This window comes from Diorhabda carinulata, chromosome 9, assembly GCF_026250575.1.
Source record: "Diorhabda carinulata isolate Delta chromosome 9, icDioCari1.1, whole genome shotgun sequence".
NCBI lineage: Eukaryota > Metazoa > Arthropoda > Insecta > Coleoptera > Chrysomelidae > Diorhabda > Diorhabda carinulata.
In genome coordinates this window covers 589,512-609,139 of record NC_079468.1, presented here as the reverse complement: position 1 = coordinate 609,139, position 19,628 = coordinate 589,512, and the positions used below count along the sequence as shown (strand labels likewise).

General features: G+C 29.3%; 1 protein-coding gene and 1 long non-coding RNA gene across 5 annotated transcripts; both read right to left on the bottom strand.

The window, feature by feature from the left end:
- Positions 1 to 5,295: 5,295 nt before the first annotated feature.
- On the bottom strand, positions 5,296 to 6,618 carry LOC130898063 (uncharacterized). The gene is made up of 3 exons (XR_009059828.1): positions 6,559 to 6,618; positions 5,625 to 6,323; positions 5,296 to 5,389 (listed from the first exon to the last, which is right to left on the bottom strand). It is a non-coding gene; the product is annotated as an uncharacterized LOC130898063 (long non-coding RNA).
- Positions 6,619 to 10,461: 3,843 nt separating this feature from the next.
- On the bottom strand, positions 10,462 to 18,549 carry LOC130898279 (alkylglycerol monooxygenase-like). Of its 4 annotated transcripts, none has more exons than XM_057807456.1 (9): positions 18,192 to 18,549; positions 14,937 to 15,064; positions 14,237 to 14,388; positions 14,072 to 14,175; positions 13,845 to 14,007; positions 13,229 to 13,380; positions 13,038 to 13,172; positions 12,819 to 12,932; positions 10,462 to 10,934 (listed from the first exon to the last, which is right to left on the bottom strand). In XM_057807456.1, the coding sequence occupies exons 1-9, from the start codon at positions 18,195 to 18,197 to the stop codon at positions 10,665 to 10,667; spliced, it is 1,224 nt and encodes a 407-aa protein (XP_057663439.1). In that variant the 5' UTR covers positions 18,198 to 18,549; the 3' UTR covers positions 10,462 to 10,664. The 4 variants fall into 4 exon arrangements, with proteins under 4 accessions (XP_057663439.1, XP_057663442.1, XP_057663441.1 ...); XM_057807459.1 differs by having other exon boundaries at positions 18,369 to 18,549; XM_057807458.1 differs by lacking the exon at positions 18,192 to 18,549 and adding an exon at positions 16,352 to 16,921.
- Positions 18,550 to 19,628: the final 1,079 nt, after the last annotated feature.

The following is a 19,628-nucleotide window of genomic DNA, read 5'->3' as shown; positions in this document are numbered from 1 at the left end:
TCGCTTCCTCAAAGTACATCGGCCTTTGGTAACGCCCAGTTGGGGCTCAACGGCCCCTTGGCCGCCCACCATCAACTATGAACCGTTCCCACTAGCATCCGAAGTCGAAATAGGAAGGGTCGGTTGAAATTGTTTTTATTGATCACAATATACTAATTATATATATTTTTTCATTCCTTATCAATGAAATACCCGGTTGACGAATGGTACGTTCCAAAATTTTTGCTTAAACGTCTTTGTAATTACCCGGAGTACAACCTTCGATGTCAAGTTTATTCATGGACCGGGTTTGGTTACCAACAAACCCAAAATTTTGACCAAATGAAAGTCAAATTGAAAATAAATGAAGAAAAAAAAATAATATAACACAGAAAAACGGAAATTTTTCTTTATTACATCAATCGATGATAAAATTGGTTTAATTAGGATATAAGTTTCGACGGTAAACGTTGTAATAACAGTATTCCGGAAAATTTTATCCTTTTCAATGATTTAATAGTCGGTAATGGCGAGAAAATCTTCAATATTACGAAACGGTATTTTTTCTACGACCAAAAACACTGATAAACGGTTAGAAATGATAATGATTAACCCTGTACATATTTGAAACACACTTTCGTATCTACCCGGTATAAATTAATAATTAAACTCGTTAATTTAGCGTTTTCGATATGGTAGAATCCAATTATCGAGATCCTAATCTAATCTAAAGTTGAACATAACCTAACTTATTTAGAAAATTTGTTTTTCGTTCGGTTTAAAACTTGTAAAGTTGATTATTTGTGACAGTATGTCTTTCCCCTCATCGTACAAGTCCCCCCAAAATAAAATTTTTGTAATTTATTCCAAAAATCCAACATTTGGGATATCGATAAATGGATTCTACGACTTCGAAAACGTTAAACTAATGTGTAATAAATGAATGAACTTTTTTAGGTTATGGACATTTTTCTTTATACACTTTTATTGCTAATTTTTTTCAGTTTTTTGAATTTTCTATTTTTACCGAGTATACAAATTATTTTTATTTATGTAAATTTTTAGCTTTTATCTTCGAGTCTTTGCTATTGTTTTGTTATATTTAGAAATAATCAGAAAAAAAATGTGCAAATAGATTATTATACATTATTTTTTTTTTTCGTTTTTATCCTTTTACGTACATCGAAAAAAACGTTTAAAACTATTTAATTACGATCTTTATCAAAAATTAAATACAAAAAATCAAAATTTATCAACAAAAAAATTCAAAAAAAAACCTTGAAGAGGAAAACAATTGCATCTCTATCTACTATCTCGACGATTATTGAATTGCATCCGACCTATAGTTTCGATATCTCCTCTGACCAGTTTTAATTTTGTTGGGACTCTTCAGAAGCGTGTAATAATTTTTAGTTTGCAAGCTTTAATACGAACCGCTACGTTGTTAATGTATTTAAAAAAAGTCAAACCTCTATCCAAGATCACCTTATTTTCGTCTTATTAACATTTTAAACGATATCAGAGGTGAAATATATGCATTTAGTATATTAACTGAGCTTTGAGACTGGTATTAACTAATTATTGGAAGTTTGAGTCGCTAAAAAGCTGATGTTCCAGATTTTCTGTGGTAGTAGCATGTTCTGAAGGGGTCCAAATAGATTTAAATCGGTCAGTTTCGAGTCTTTATACAAATCAAAATAATGAGATTTAGATTTTCATATTAGACTGTTCTGAAGGGATCCAAATAGATCTAAATCGGTCAGTTTCGAGCTATTATACAAAAAAAATGATATTCTAGATTTTCTTGGTATTAGACTGTTCTGAAGTGATCAAAATAGATCTAAATCTGTCAGTTTCGTCGAGTCTTTATACAAAACAAAATGATGATTTGGATTTTCTTGGTATTAGACTGTTCTGAAGGGATCCAAATAGATCTAAACCTGTCAGTTTCGAGTTTTTATACAAAAAAATTGATTTTTGATAAGTTTTTTTCGATGTAATCGTTTTGGTTTGTATAGGGAACAGGTGGCACAAGTTCAATACTTTTTTTTTGTATAGTATCTTCTCTTTTTATAAATTTAAAGAAAAATAAAACAGCTTTTCTTCTTATATCTAATTATTTCATACAGGGCAGCTTGTTTTTATGAAAATTCGTGGTCGAATCCTCTTCTTTGTTGTAGTCCAACAAGACAAGACGGATTTTGAAAATTCTTCTCTTTTTTCGTCCCATATATTGAGTATATAAAAAAATCTATCACATTAGAACTTTTATTGTTATACAGGGTGGTAAAACTCGAAATTACCAAACATTTAATTCGATTTAGTTCCAATAATAATTCCAATGTCAAAGTAAATAATCAACATGCCTTAAAAATGGTTTTGGAGACCTAAAAGATCAATAAATGTAAAGAAACGTGCATAAAAAATTAATTATAGCTTAAAAATTCCGAGAAACGGTAATTAAATTCATTCAGGAACGATCTAGAAGTTTCTACAACGTTCTAGAATGATCCAGATTGATGAATTAGGTATCTAAAACGAACCAGAACGATCCCAAATATTCAAAAAATGTACTGAATCGTTTCTAGAACGACCTAGAATAATACGAAACAACCTCAAACGACTTGAAAAAATCTAATATAGTCTAAAACGGTTTGGAATGACAAAAATGTATCAGGACGATATAAATCGACGTATACAGTTCAAAAAACCATCTAGAAGTTTCTACAACGCTCTAGAATGATCCAGATTGATGAGTTAGGTCCCCAAAACGAACCAAAACGATCCCAAATATTCAAAAAATGTACTGAATCGTTTCTAAAACGACCTAGAATAATACGAATCAACCTCAAACGACTTGAAAGAATCTAATATAGTCTAAAACGGTTTGGAATAACAAAAATGTACCAGAACGATATAAATCGACTTATACAGTTGAAAAAACCATCTAGAAGTTTCTACAACGCTCTAGAATGATCCAGATTGATGAATTAGGTCCCCAAAACGAACCAGAACAATCCCAAATATTCAAAAAATGTACTGAATCGTTTCTAGAACGACCTAGAATAATACGAATCAACCTCAAACGACTTGAAAGAATCTAATATAGTCTAAAACGGTTTGGAATAACAAAAATGTACCAGAACGATATAAATCGACTTATACAGTTGAAAAAACCATCTAGAAGTTTCTACAACGCTCTAGAATGATCCAGATTGATGAATTAGGTCCCCAAAACGAACCAGAACAATCCCAAATATTCAAAAAATGTACTGAATCGTTTCTAGAACGACCTAGAATAATACGAAACAACCTCAAACGACTTGAAAAAATCTAATATAGTCTAAAACGGTTTGGAATGACAAAAATGTATCAGGACGATATAAATCGACGTATACAGTTCAAAAAACCATCTAGAAGTTTCTACAACGCTCTAGAATGATCCAGATTGATGAGTTAGGTCCCCAAAACGAACCAGAACGATCCCAAATATTCAAAAAATGTACTGAATCGTTTCTAGAACGACCTAGAATAATACGAAACAACATCAAACGATTTAAAAAAATCTAATATAGTGTAAAACGATTTGGAATAACAAAAATGTACCAGGACGATATAAATCGACGTATACAATTCTAAAAACGATCTAGAAGTTTCTACAACGTTCTAGAATGATCCAGATTGATTAATTAGGTCCTCAAAACGAACCAGAACGATCCCAAATATTCCAAAAATGTACTGAATCGTTTCTAAAACGACCTAGAATAATACGAAACAACATCAAACGATTTAAAAAAATCTAATATAGTGTAAAACGATTGGGAATAACAAAAATGTACCAGAACGATATAAATCGACTTATACAGTTGAAAAAACGATCTAGAAGTTTCTTCAACGTTCTAGAATGATTCAGATTGATGAATTAGGTCCCCAAAACGAACCAGAACGATCCCAAATATTCCAAAAATGTACTGAATCGTTTCTAAAACGACCTAGAATAATACGAAACAACATCAAACGATTTAAAAAAATCTAATATAGTGTAAAACGATTTGGAATAACAAAAATGTACCAGGACGATATAAATCGACGTATACAATTCTAAAAACGATCTAGAAGTTTCTACAACGTTCTAGAATGATCCAGATTGATGAATTAGGTCCTCAAAACGAACCAGAACGATCCCAAATATTCCAAAAATGTACTGAATCGTTTCTAAAACGACCTAGAATAATACGAAACAACATCAAACGATTTAAAAAAATCTAATATAGTGTAAAACGATTTGGAATAACAAAAATGTACCAGGACGATATAAATCGACTTATACAGTTGAAAAAACGATCTGGAAGTTTCTACAACGTTCTAGAATGATCCAGATTGATGAATTAGGTCCTCAAAACGAACCAGAACGATCCCAAATATTCCAAAAATGTACTGAATCGTTTCTAAAACGACCTAGAATAATACGAAACAACATCAAACGATTTAAAAAAATCTAATATAGTGTAAAACGATTTGGAATAACAAAAATGTACCAGGACGATATAAATCGACTTATACAGTTGAAAAAACGATCTGGAAGTTTCTACAACGTTCTAGAATGATCCAGATTGATGAATTAGGTCCTCAAAACGAACCAGAACGATCCCAAATATTCCAAAAATGTACTGAATCGTTTCTAAAACGACCTAGAATAATACGAAACAACCTCAAACGATTTGAAAAAATCTAATATAGTGTAAAACGATTTGGAATAACAAAAATGTACCAGGACGATATAAATCGACGTATACAATTCTAAAAACGATCTAGAAGTTTCTACAACGTTCTAGAATGATCCAGATTGATGAATTAGGTCCTCAAAACGAACCAGAACGATCCCAAATATTCCAAAAATGTACTGAATCGTTTCTAAAACGACCTAGAATAATACGAAACAACATCAAACGATTTAAAAAAATCTAATATAGTGTAAAACGATTTGGAATAACAAAAATGTACCAGGACGATATAAATCGACTTATACAGTTGAAAAAACGATCTGGAAGTTTCTACAACGTTCTAGAATGATCCAGATTGATGAATTAGGTCCTCAAAACGAACCAGAACGATCCCAAATATTCCAAAAATGTACTGAATCGTTTCTAAAACGACCTAGAATAATACGAAACAACATCAAACGATTTAAAAAAATCTAATATAGTGTAAAACGATTTGGAATAACAAAAATGTACCAGGACGATATAAATCGACTTATACAGTTGAAAAAACGATCTGGAAGTTTCTACAACGTTCTAGAATGATCCAGATTGATGAATTAGGTCCTCAAAACGAACCAGAACGATCCCAAATATTCCAAAAATGTACTGAATCGTTTCTAAAACGACCTAGAATAATACGAAACAACCTCAAACGATTTGAAAAAATCTAATATAGTCTAAAACGATTTGGAATAACATAAAAATGTACCAGAACGATATAAATCGACGTATACAGTTCAAAAAACGATCTGGAAGTTTCTACAACGTTCTAGAATGATCCAGATTGATGAATTAGGTATCTAAAACGAACCAGAACGATCCAAAATATTCAAAAAATGTACTGAATCGTTTCTAAAACGACCTAGAATAATACGAAACAACATCAAACGATTTAAAAAAATCTAATATAGTGTAAAACGATTTGGAATAACAAAAATGTACCAGGACGATATAAATCGACGTATACAATTCTAAAAACGATCTAGAAGTTTCTACAACGTTCTAGAATGATCCAGATTGATGAATTAGGTCCTCAAAACGAACCAGAACGATCCCAAATATTCCAAAAATGTACTGAATCGTTTCTAAAACGACCTAGAATAATACGAAACAACATCAAACGATTTAAAAAAATCTAATATAGTGTAAAACGATTTGGAATAACAAAAATGTACCAGGACGATATAAATCGACTTATACAGTTGAAAAAACGATCTGGAAGTTTCTACAACGTTCTAGAATGATCCAGATTGATGAATTAGGTCCTCAAAACGAACCAGAACGATCCCAAATATTCCAAAAATGTACTGAATCGTTTCTAAAACGACCTAGAATAATACGAAACAACATCAAACGATTTAAAAAAATCTAATATAGTGTAAAACGATTTGGAATAACAAAAATGTACCAGGACGATATAAATCGACTTATACAGTTGAAAAAACGATCTGGAAGTTTCTACAACGTTCTAGAATGATCCAGATTGATGAATTAGGTCCTCAAAACGAACCAGAACGATCCCAAATATTCCAAAAATGTACTGAATCGTTTCTAAAACGACCTAGAATAATACGAAACAACCTCAAACGATTTGAAAAAATCTAATATAGTCTAAAACGATTTGGAATAACATAAAAATGTACCAGAACGATATAAATCGACGTATACAGTTCAAAAAACGATCTGGAAGTTTCTACAACGTTCTAGAATGATCCAGATTGATGAATTAGGTATCTAAAACGAACCAGAACGATCCAAAATATTCAAAAAATGTACTGAATCGTTTCTAAAACGACCTAGAATAATACGAAACAACATCAAACGATTTAAAAAAATCTAATATAGTGTAAAACGATTTGGAATAACAAAAATGTACCAGAGCGATATAAATCGACGTATACAGTCGAAAAAACTATCTAGAAGTTTCTACAACGTTCTAGAATGTTAATTTTTTCCAATTACGTCGAATGGATCTTTGAATCAACATAATCTGTCATTAATTGACATTAAAACTACTAATAATATAATACCCTGTAAATCGAATTAAAAAAAAACTTTTTGAACCACCCTATATAATTACAAAATTTCCATTGATACATAACTTTTATGCAGATTATATTTTCGAAATAATCAAGTATATTGGGACTTTTTCTACACACAGTATTTTAACTCATCATTTTCATTGATTTAATTTTGTACTATAATCTTTTTAAATACCCCTCGTATCTCACTGTCGATTTTTTTAGCACATACTTCTCGAGCACCCTCATATTAATTACACATCTGTATCTATTTCAATCGTGTTTTTTTTTAAATAATATTTCAAAGCAATCTTCAACTTTTTTTGTATTTTAGTTTTTTTTAAATAAAATTTCAGTCATCTGCAAATAAAAATTGAAAAAAAAAATGTATTTGAACATCCGGTTACGGTTGCAAAAATAGGAAACGTCTGATTTAGAAAATTGCACAAGATTAATAAACAAAAATGTATGAACTTTATACACTGCCCCCGTAGATTTTTTTAACAAAAAAAAACCGGAAAACTTACACAAAACTACAACAGATTAAAAGGAGTAAGAGTGAAAACGAAATAGGTAAGTAAATTTGCATGTTTGTTTATTTTTTTTTATACAAAATTAACAATAATTACGATTAAAATAAAAAAGGATCATAAAAACTAATGGAAATCGTTGGTTATGTTGCACCTCTACATTTTCAATAAGTATTTTTCGAAAAAATTACGATTCGCTTCCCTTTAAATACACTTTTCACTAAAACTGGTCCTTCGAGCCGGATTTTAACTACAAGGCTCGAAAGACCAGATAAAATCGATTAAATTCGACCGAATAATACCAAAAATAAAGTAAAACACTTTTTCGAATTTCATTTTTTGTATTTTTGTGTAAGTTTTTGATTTTTCGTGTACAGTATAATAATTATAAGGTTCCAATAGAAACAAATTTGGTTGTGATCAACGCAAATTTTACTTAATTCAAAAAACTGCGTAGAAGAAGCTTAAAATTCGGTGTTAAACGTGGGGCTTTGGTACTACCTGTCTATTAAACACTTTTTCAATAATACAAGGTGTTTCATTAACATTTAACAATGGAAACATCTCTTAATTAACCCAATCACGACACAGGTTGATCCTGGTTTATACGGTTATCCATTATTCTAAACTTAATTAACTACCTAATCCCTTCTTTTAGGTTATGTTTCCCATCATTCTAACCATTTTATCCTGTCTCTAATGGTATGAATCAATTCTCTTGTGGTTCTTATCCATGTCCAATTTTAAATATTATGGATCCACGACATCTTCTTTCTGTCCAATTCCATTCTTCTCTCCATCAAAAGTTGAAGCAAATCCTAACGCCGATGCACGTTCTCCTCTTAGTTTCCTCAGAATTTCTTCTTGGGTTTCACTTGAACTCTCAAAATTCTTCGGTAGATCCCAATTTATTCATGGTGTCCAGCATTCTATACCATTTTTTGAAACTTATTTTGAGTTTGAGGTCAAAGTTCATGGAGCTTCTTGCTTTTTCTATCCAGTCTTCGCACAACCCAGAGTCCCAGATAATTTAACTCTGTTACCTTCTTCTTAAATTCTTTGAAATATTTTTTTGAAGCCTTGTGCTAACAGTACAATGTCCAGTCATCACTCCAAAAGTTTGCATGAATCTTATTGATTGATCTTTGACCAAATCACATCTTTTAAAAACTCTATCGGTGGTAACACCAACTGCCTCTTCGGTATCTTCTTCATAACGTCCAGGTACTCAGCAATAACCACGAAACCCCCTTCATTTTCTTCTTTTTGTTTTTAATGTTACTTGTATTTCATTAACAATCTGGATATTTCATCCAGTTTTCAGTATATACAATTCAGGATGTCCAGTTCCTTCCAAAACAGACCTTCAATCGGAGAATGATTTTTGAGGTTATAATATTTATGAAGAATTCTGTAGTACTGCTTCTAAAGCAGTACTTCAGACGGCTTTCCAGTACTGCGCTTGTGAATCATCCCTTAGGTACCATTAGGTTGATCTAGTGTTTGTATTGATGGTTTCATCTAACTAAATTTTTTAAGGGTAGTTAAAAGTGGCATTAATGAAACTTCTTGTTATTTGGACAGTTTTTTTTTATAGAAAATAGTTTAGTAGCTATCAAGAACCGCTTGACAGTATATGGTAAATAAAAATTAATTAAAGAAAAAATAATAACAATTATTATATATACATATTTTGAATACGAAGTCTGTTGATGCAAATTTTTTAAAAAATTTCATCCATATGATATTTTGTTAATATTTTATTACGATTTTAATTATTTTTTCAAATCCGTATATGATATTTTTAAGTGTTTATTATATTTGTATTAATTCATAATAGTGGATAATATATTATGTTATACATAAATATGTTTTTTATACCTCAATACCTCATTTCAACTACAGTTATAGGAAAATATCAAATATTAGGTATAAATATTTAAGCGTGGCAACAGTGTATACAAGCATTTGACAGTATACAACTGTTTCAAATCAGGCGCGAAATTTGAATCCAAAGAAAACTTGTATCGCTGATTCTCACAGCAATAAATATTTAGAAATAAAACAAAATATGAAAAAACGTTTTATAATTGAATCTATTCTAAATTTTTTTGCGAAATTTGTTTATTTTTTCATTTCGGCAATATCTCAATTCAACTCGACGACAATATGAAAATATCAGAGTATTAAATACATCTATATAAACGTGGCAACAACGTTTACTAGCATTTCACAGTACACGATGATTCAAATCAGGCGCGAAATTCGAATCCAGAGACAACTTGTAACGCTGATTATCACAATAATAAAAGTTTTGAGAAAAATCCATTAAAAAACTTTATATAATTAATATGATTATTTTTATTCTAAATTTTTTCCGAAATTTGTTTTTTTTTTCATTTCGGCAATATCTCAATTCAACTCGACGACAATATGAAAATATCAGAGTATTAAATACATCTATATAAACGTGGCAACAATGTTTACTAGCATTTCACAGTATACGATGATTCAAATCAGGCGCGAAATTCGAATCCAGAGACAACTTGTAACGCTGATTATCACAATAATAAAAGTTTTGAGAAAAATCCATTAAAAAACTTTATATAATTAATATGATTATTTTTATTCTAAATTTTTTTCCGAAATTTGTTTTTTTTTCATTTCGGCAATATCTCAATTCAACTCGACGACAATATGAAAATATCAGAGTATTAAATACATCTATATAAACGTGGCAACAATATTTACTAGCATTTCACAGTACACGATGATTCAAATCAGGCGCGAAATTCGAATCCAGAGACAACTTGTAACGCTGATTATCACAATAATAAAAGTTTTGAGAAAAATCCATTAAAAAACTTTATATAATTAATATGATTATTTTTATTCTAAATTTTTTTCCGAAATTTGTTTTTTTTTCATTTCGGCAATATCTCAATTCAACTCGACGACAATATGAAAATATCAGAGTATTAAATACATCTATATAAACGTGGCAACGATGTTTATTACCATTTGACAGTACACGAATGATTCAAATGAGGCGCGAAATTCAAATCCAGAGAAAACTTGTAACACTGATTTTGAAAGCGATAGAAATTTAATGAAATTCGAAAAAAAATTCTAAGAAATGTTAGAAGGTCAATGAATAAAACCAGTACAAAAATTTGAATAAATATATTAACAATAAATATTAAGTACATTTTGGCATACTATCACTAAAATTCAACAACGATTCGATAAAAAAACAAAATGGTACGTTTTTGTAAATACTTTTCTTTCAATGAACCGCCGTTGTTATCACACAATAAATATCAGTCGAACTATAACAATATTCCGTTAAAAAATAAAAAAAAAACAAACAATCATTTCGTTTTTATTTTCAAAACTTGAAGGACTTTGATGCTTTGAAGGAACCAAAAAATCGCCGATATCAAAAAGAAAACTTCGATGCTGGTTAATAAATTGTCGTCGATTTTTGAAAAGTTCACGCGTTGTATAGCCGTGACCAAAAGCATGCAACGTAGCAGTTCGAAAACGCATGCGTAAGGACGGTTATCGAACAGCATACCGATCGTCGTCAGAGACGCGATTATGTAAATCACGAACGAAAGAACTGTCAACGGATTGAGGTTCTGTAAGAAAATAAACAAACAAAATGATAAAATAAAAAATGTAGAGAGAAATATAGGAGGTAGGAAACAGAATGTAAAAGATACTGGAAAAACAGATCAAGCTTTGAAACATGAAAAAATGATCTAAAATAATCTAGAACAAGGAAATAAGATTTAAAATAACCTATAAAATGGGAACAGGATCTAAAGGACACAAAACGGAATCTAAAACAATTTCGAAAAAAGAAACTAGATGTGAAAGGTATAAAACAGATCCAATAGGATCTAAAAGACACAAAACTATCGTGAAAAAGAAACCGTGGTTTAAGAAATAGTAATTATTATTTAAAAGGTACTAGAAAAAGAAAACAGGACCTGTAAAAGGTGAAATATAATCTAAAAGGGACGACAAAATAGGACCTAAAACAATTTGGAAGTAAGAGCCTGGATCTGTAAGGTAGAAAACAAGATGGAAAAGGATCTTGAAAACGAAATCAGGACTTGGAAGAGATCAAATAGGATCTAAAAGACGCAAAACTATCTACGAAAAGAGACAATGGTTTAAAAGATAGTAAATAGAATGTAAAAGATACTAGAAAAAGAAAACAGGATCTGAAAGAGATTAAATATAATCGAAAAGGTATAAAACAGGATCTAAAACAATTTGTAAGTAAGAATCTGGATCTGAAAGGTAGAAAACAGAATGGAAAAGGTACTCGAAAAAGAAATCAAGACCTTGAAGAGATCAAATAGGATCTGAAAGACACAAAACAGGATCTAAAACTATCTACAAAAAGAGATAATGGTTTAAAAGGTAGTAAATAGGATGTAAAAGGGACTAGAAACAAAACAGTAACTGAAAGAGGTAAAATATAATCTAAAAGGAACAAAATAGGATCTAAAACAATTTGAAAGTGAGAACCTTGATCTGTAAGGTAGAAAACGGGATGGAAAAGGTATCAGAAAAAGAAATCAACACATGGAAGAGATCAAATAAGATCTAAAAGACACAAAACAGGATCTAAAACTATCTACGAATAGAGACAATGGCTTAAAAGATAGTAAATAGTATGTAAAAGGTACTAGAAAAAGAAAACATAATCTGAAAGAGGCTAAATATAATCTAAAAGAGAGAAAACAGGATCTAAAAGAAAGGGAACTTAAAAGAGAAAACAGAACCTCCCATTTATTCAGAAAGAGAAAACACAATATAAAAAAGTTAATGAAGAGAGAAAGAAGCTAAAAAATACTGAGAAACCAAACTAAAATCTAAAAGAGACAACACAGGATCTAAAGGTGAGAAAAAACATCTAAAAAAGTCCAAAAAGAAAATACAAGATTAAAAGGGAGAACGAGAGTAGGAAAAGATAAACAGTTTCTAAAAGAGAGAAAACGGATTATGAAATAGTTTTGAATAAGGTGAAAGGATCTAGAATGAGAAAAGGAAACATAAAATAGCATAGGAAGATAAAATAGGATGTAAAAAAGTCCAAATAGAGAAAAGATGATATAATAGATTTGAAAGAGAAAAAAAGATCAAAAGGGAGAAAAAATTATCTGTTATAAGGGAAATAATATGTTCTGGAAAAAGTAAATGAAGGGATTGGGATAGAAACAATAATAAAATTAAATCATGGAAAAGTAAACAGGATCTAAAATAGTTTAGGAAAAGATAAACGGTAACTGAAAGAGAGAAAAGAGTATCTGGAATAGTAGTTAATAAGACAGGATTTGAAAAGTAAGAAAATAAGACCCAAAATAATCTAGGAAGAGAAAGAAGGATCTAAAAGAGTCTAAGAAGAGAAAACAGGACCTAGAAAGAGAAAACAACGAATAAAAAAAAAGATTTAAAAGAATATAGGAACAGAAAAAGAATCTAAGACATGAGATTTGATTATTACTTACCAAATGCAGAGTTGCCAGTTGTTGGTATCCGTATACTACCAAACAAAAGTGTATAAACAGATAAACGTTGCACCATAACGGTAACTGGACGTCGTATTTTTCTCTTTTAGTCACCTGCGAAGAATTTAAGCGATGATATAATAAAAAAACTATCAAAAACAAATATATGGAAAGAATTTCGATTTCATTATACCCTACGAACAATTTATGGAAACTTACCTTCACTTTATCTTCTTCTAAACCTAATCGAGGTTTGCCTGGTTGCCAACTCGGACCATAAAATAAAGCGGCGAGCTTCTCCTTCAAAGTAGTCATTGCGTTAAATCTCTGAATAACATATTCAGTGTAGAAAGTCTGAAAAAAAAAATCAATAATAAAAAATCTTCAATAAAAAATAACAAAAAACTCACTTGTAAATGTAACGGATTAAAAGATGGCTGATTAAAGACGAGACCATAAATAATTTCTTCGTCCTTCTTCTCGCTAGCAAAAGTCCCGAACAAACGATCCCAAATGATCAACACACCACCGTAGTTTTTATCCAAACAGTAAATATTACTTCCTATAAACAAACAATCAATAAATTTCTTTAAAAGTAGTCAGATGCCTCGGCGCAATCAGTGGGAGCAACTTTTTAAGATTAAATCGCTCGAGGGGATGAAATGTCGGGTAGTAATAGTTATTTAAACATTAAAACAATGGAAAACCTCACACAATTAAATAATTAATATTTCAAGTAAAAAAATGATTGTATGTAATTTTTCTTTAAAACTTTTTTGTAGTAATCAGTAATAAAAATAAATATTTTATTATTAGAATGAAGGAAAAGTTTTATCTCGTATAAAATATTTTTTATTACTCGCATTACAGATAAGAATGTTTTATTATTTGTTCCCAGATAAGTACAAGATGACCTAATAACATCGTTACTCTGTATAAACTAAAAATTTCATATTTTTCCTTATATATTATAAAAAAATAAATCATTGTAGGACTTTAATAACGTAAATAATAGCGAGTACTCACCATGATGTACTCTGTGATGTTGAGGAGTATTGAATAAGTACTCCAATGGCCCAAGAGTAGTAATAGTCTTAGAATGAATCCAAAATTGATACAAGAGGTTGAATTGTTGATGTGTTACAAAATGAGCTGGTGGGATAACGAAAGCTAATGGTAAATAGAACAACTGAAAAAGAAAAAACAAAAAAATATTTAAAATTATACTAATTTATATGAATATAAAAACTTACGAAGCCACACCATCCCTGGAAAATTGATTGTCTCAGACCAACGGCTAAATTGAATTCTTCAGAACTGTGGTGTACTTGATGCTGTGCCCATAAAATATGTACTTCTGTAAATTATATTCGTATTTATATCAAATTTGGTGAATTCGAAATTAATATAATACTAACCATGACATGCTCTATGAACCCAATAATAACAAAAATCAACTCCTATAGCAGCTAAATACCAAGTCACCGGATTATTCCAAGGTAAATCGATTATACGAAAATTTTGATATAAATAGAAATAAGCGTAACTTTCCGCACTTCTAAAAACTAACCTAAAACACAAATTAATAAAATATATTATACATAATAGTAGAAAATTAATAATTTTTGACCTTACGTTAACCGACTTTCGAATGTTTGTTATTATTTTTAAATTTGACAGATAACAGAACTTATACAACGTTGTCAGATTTAAAATAATTTTATAATGTATTTATCAGTATAAATATAAAATTCATTCTATGATAAAAAATTATGGAAATCTTAAATAATTTCTGTTTATTATTGTATTTGTTAGTTAGAAATTATATAATAACTAGCAACGTGACTTAATTCTTAGATTTTTAAAAGTTATTTCGATAACTGTTTAACCATAATTAAATCACATTATTCTCACATTATATATCATTGACCTCACGTAATGTTAATTGCTTTAAAGAATAACGAGGAACGGAAAGTACTTATATGAAGGTAAAACTAAAAATAGCCGGCGTATTAAAGATTTTTTTCTTGAAGATCACTTCCTATAATAAAATACGGAACATTTCCGGAAGATTTAAATACGAACTAAAATAAAAATAAATAAAGGTTAGTTACATACTTTCCTGAATGTTGAATAAGACCATGAGAAAAACTTGTTAAACTGTCATTTAATCTATATATCGGTTTGTTTTCAATCCAAAGAATTATATTTTCTATAAGCATAAACAAGAGGAAGTACGGCCATGCCTGGAAAAAAAATGAAAGTACTGTATAGAAATGTGTAAATGATTTCCGGTCAATGTCAAATCGATTATTTAGAAAACTAAAACAGGAGAGATGAATATATTTCATAGCCAAAAATTTATTACATAAATGATAATAAATTAGTGAAATTGTTACTAGCATTTTGTAATAAAACCACTTATTTTGTTTATTTTATTATTTTTACAATAAATATCAAATTTCCCGCTAAAATTACGTAGGGCGCGAAACCTATTCTGTTGATATACTTATCATAACCTTAGTTTATCTTCACCATTTAGTTAACGAATATCAAATACATCACAGGAAAGTGTAAAATGTGTAATAAATATTTAAAGCACGTGAAATTTGTGAGAACTAATAAATATCGGATAATCGTAGTGTCAAGTACGTAATTATTTTTACACTTTTGTATTGTTTGCTAATTGAAAAATCAACGTATACCGTTTATTGTTTTTTTTTCTATTATTCTATTTATGTATAACGTTATAAATATAAAAATAACGGTGAAGAAATTTTCTTCTGATGCTACAGTCGATCTTTCGAATTGATTTATGTGAAAACGAATATCCGGTTGCTTTTAAGAGATTCGAATAATTCTAATATTTACTTACGTTTTTAAAAAATTGCGGAACTGCTTGCGGATCATTATACGTAGTTTCGGAAGGATTCACTATATAGAACATCCGTCCTAGTCCTTTGAAAAAATCTACGACCGCGTTTCCGTTTAAAAAAGTATCATAATTCGTTGGATCTGGTTCAATGAAACGAATATAAACGGAAGTAATAGTTTCCGAATCGTTAAAACGTAAAAATTTACTAGAATTCATCTCCTCCGCACAGTATTATTTAAAACGTAAATTAAATATTCGTAAACATATATAAATGAATTGGATCAGTTCCAATTATCAGTATAAAAATAAGTTTGAAACGATTTTTAGACAACAATGTTGGAATTCAAGTCAAGTGTGATGCTTTATATTATAAGGAGGTTGTAAACAGTATGTTAGAGGGGGGCGTGAATGTTGATATTTTGTATGTAAATAATCCCGATTATGAATTTATTAGTTGTGTACGTTTTTTGCCGGTAAAAACTGTTTTTTTATAATAAACACGACGCGTGTATGAATTATATCGATTGTTTATACGTATTTATTTATTATATTGTGAACATATCATTGTTTTTAGGACATTTTTCAATATTGAATTAACCAATTTTTATATTTAGACGATTATGTGTGAAAATTTGACATAATTAAATACATCGCTTACCTGTGGCGTAGGTGATTTACGACATTTCAAATAATATCAATAAGCACAATCGTTATAATGTTATATAAATATAATATACAACGCCGAAGACTGATACGACACGGCTACCAACGTTTAGAATGTTATTTTCCCTGAACGGAAATGATGATTTCACTTACACTTTGTATACTTAAATTTGTTTCAGTGGTCTACCACAAATGTTGAAAATTAAAAACATAAAAGCCGTTTATAAAATAATGACATTTGTATAAAGATTGTCTAACCAATGATCCAGAATAAAAATCCACAGCTTTAGATCAAGTAGGGCATAGGTAAATATTATAAGTGGATACGTCACATCCGACAATCATGTATACAACTACCATGTTGCCATTTACAAAATTATTCATTTAGCTTATAACGATTGTTTATACGTATATATTTATTATATTGTGAACATATCATTGTTTTTAGGACATTTTTCAATATTGAATTAATCAATTTTTATATTTAGACGATTATATTTAAAAATTTGACATATTTAAATACATCGCTTACCAGAGGCGTAGGTGATTTACGTCATTTCAAATAATATCAATAAGCACAATCGTTATAATGTTATATAAAGATGTATTTTTAATAAGTATTAAATTGTAATGATTTTTAGATCAATATTACTTCACTAAAATTATAATAAATTGTTGTTTTTCTTTATATTTCAATGAATGATATTTTAAAATGTGGTTTAGATAAAAGTTTCGACCTTGTTCCGGAACACTATTTACTATTTCGAAAATGGGTCAAGAGTTTCTCGGAAGTAAAAAATTGTTTCAATATATTTTGACGGATCGTTAAATAAGATTTCACAACTGTCACAATTTGCACGTGATGATTTAAGTGAAAAGTTCTCTATCCTTCGAGATTTCAGCTCGGTTCTGTGCATTCTCAAGCATGCGCAGTATAGATAAAATGTCTGGAATGAGAGAGAAAATGAATATTGTTGGCACCGTATTACATATATGGATTTCCATACAATTACGTTTCGTGTTATTATTTGCGCAGAATCCAAATATGGTGTCAGTATTAATCTACCACAAGAATATTTTGAGATATGTGAGGTTATGTACTACAAAAATTACGTTTTCCGTTTTTTTATGATGAATATTTCGTTGCTTATTTACTTTTCGATCTCTACTAGATAAAAACACAATAATTAAGATGATATATTATTGCTACGGTTATTGGTATGCATACATTATCTATAAACATCTAAAGTAACAATACAAAATATTACATCACTAGATGTATGATTTGAAAAACCTGATTTTTGATTTAAATAATTTTTTGTCGATAAATGCAATATCTTAAAAATAATCGTCAGCCATTGCGTTATTTTGTAGAAGAAAAAATAAAATCATTTATGAATATTAATAACTATCTATTAACATAAACAATTATCATGGATATAACTTTAATCTTGATCTAAATTCACCTCTTCAGTTTATTTTTATCTATGAATGTTGGAGTTATGTCTAAATTAGTTTTAAATCAATCGACCGGACCCCGTACAATTACTCAGCAGAATGTTACGGCGGGTTAATAAACTCAACACGTTAAGAAACCTCGAAATCAACAGTAATGAAAGTGAAAAAAGTAGGTGTGTCGGATGCAATGAACAAAACACGTTGTCATTGCCAATGTCGTAAGGATTTTTTTGTTGTTTTTAATAAATGGTACAAAGTGCAATACAGTTTATTTCACCATTGGCAAAGTAGTAACTAGAAATTTATTAACGGGGATTTGAAAGTTGAAAAATATTGAAAACTGCGATTTAGAATACAAACAAATCATTGAAACTTACCGACATAGGTGATTTCAGTAATCCAAGACTTCTATTTGACGACTTTGTATATTGACACTTAATTAAAATTACTTGAGATGATAAACAAAGTTTTTATCTAGTTTTACGTATTAAATATAAGTCGCAATTATGATATTATAAGGTAAACGCAAAATATAGTTTTACATTGAAATATACCTATTTTGAGAGCTCCTTTTACACTTTGTTTTCAAGTTTTGAAATACTATATTTTCATTAAAGAAAAATACAAATTTATTAATAATCATATATTTGTTGTGACTCTTAGGTTATAATTAGTTTCGCTGTTTTTGTTAATGTTGGCGTTATTGGATCAAGGTTATACGTCGTTGCCAGATTGTGTAAAATTTAAGATTTATTATTTCGTTTACATTTCAACAAATAAAAGCTTATTCTTTTCAATTTAATTTGCTTAATTCAACTCTCCTTATCACAAAGCAATTTATATTTCATGTAAATATAATGACTTGCTGATTCTAATACGCCACCTCTGGTTTTTTATATACTTGTAAGATAACTAGTGAAAAAGCGATTTTATAACGTGTTTATATCTTTGTCGATTACTGGAATAAATACGCAGACATTATGTAAATCATTTTTTATAAAAAACATTCTTTATCATTAAATCATTATTATTCGATTGAAAATGTAAACATTTCTTGACTAATCTGTGATTCAATAACGCGTCTAAGTAAGTTTCTAATTTTTCGGATGTTTACTAAATACATATCAGTCGTAATTTATAATAATTATTCTTGTTGATAAATAAATAAACAATCAGATCAATATTTATAATTTCAATTCTTTTCAGGTTTTTGCTACCTTTTCTAGTTTTATGATCTTTTGACAGATGTACAACATTGTTGCCACTATAATTTTTTTTCCAAATTGTTGTCATAAAATGATAAATTAATAGTTCTGAAAATAAAATAATAATAAATAAATATGTTATTATTAAAAAACGACGAACATAAAAATAAGAAATTCTGATATCTGATACAATTGTCCTATTTTGATATCAATAAATCTTACAACGCCGAAGACTGATACGACACGGCTACCAACGTTTAGAATGTTATTTCCCCTGAACGGAAATAATGATTTCACTTACACTTTGTATACTTAAATTTTTTTCAGTGATCTACCACGAATGTTGAAAATTAAAAACGTAAAAGCCGTTTATAAAATAATTACATTTGTATAAAGATTGTCTAACCAATGATCCAGAATAAAAATCCACAGCTTTAGATCGAGTAGAGCGTAGGTAACTATTATAAGTGGATACTTCACATCCGACAATCATGTATACAACTACCATGTTGCCATTTACAAAATTATTCATTCAACTTCTAACCAATTTTTTATTAATTTAATAAAGTATGTAACGCTGCTGGAATTAAATATTATATACATTATAAA

Excerpts from the sequence above, each read along its gene's own strand:
- LOC130898279 (XM_057807455.1), bottom strand. The coding sequence starts at position 15,909 with ATGAATTCTAGTAAATTTTTACGTTTTAACGATTCGGAAACTATTACT. Across the intron at positions 14,176-14,236 it reads GGTTCATAGAGCATGTCATG|AAGTACATATTTTATGGGCA; the intron begins GTTAGTATTATA and ends TATAATTTACAG. Across the intron at positions 14,008-14,071 it reads TCCAGGGATGGTGTGGCTTC|TTGTTCTATTTACCATTAGC; the intron begins GTAAGTTTTTAT and ends TTTCTTTTTCAG.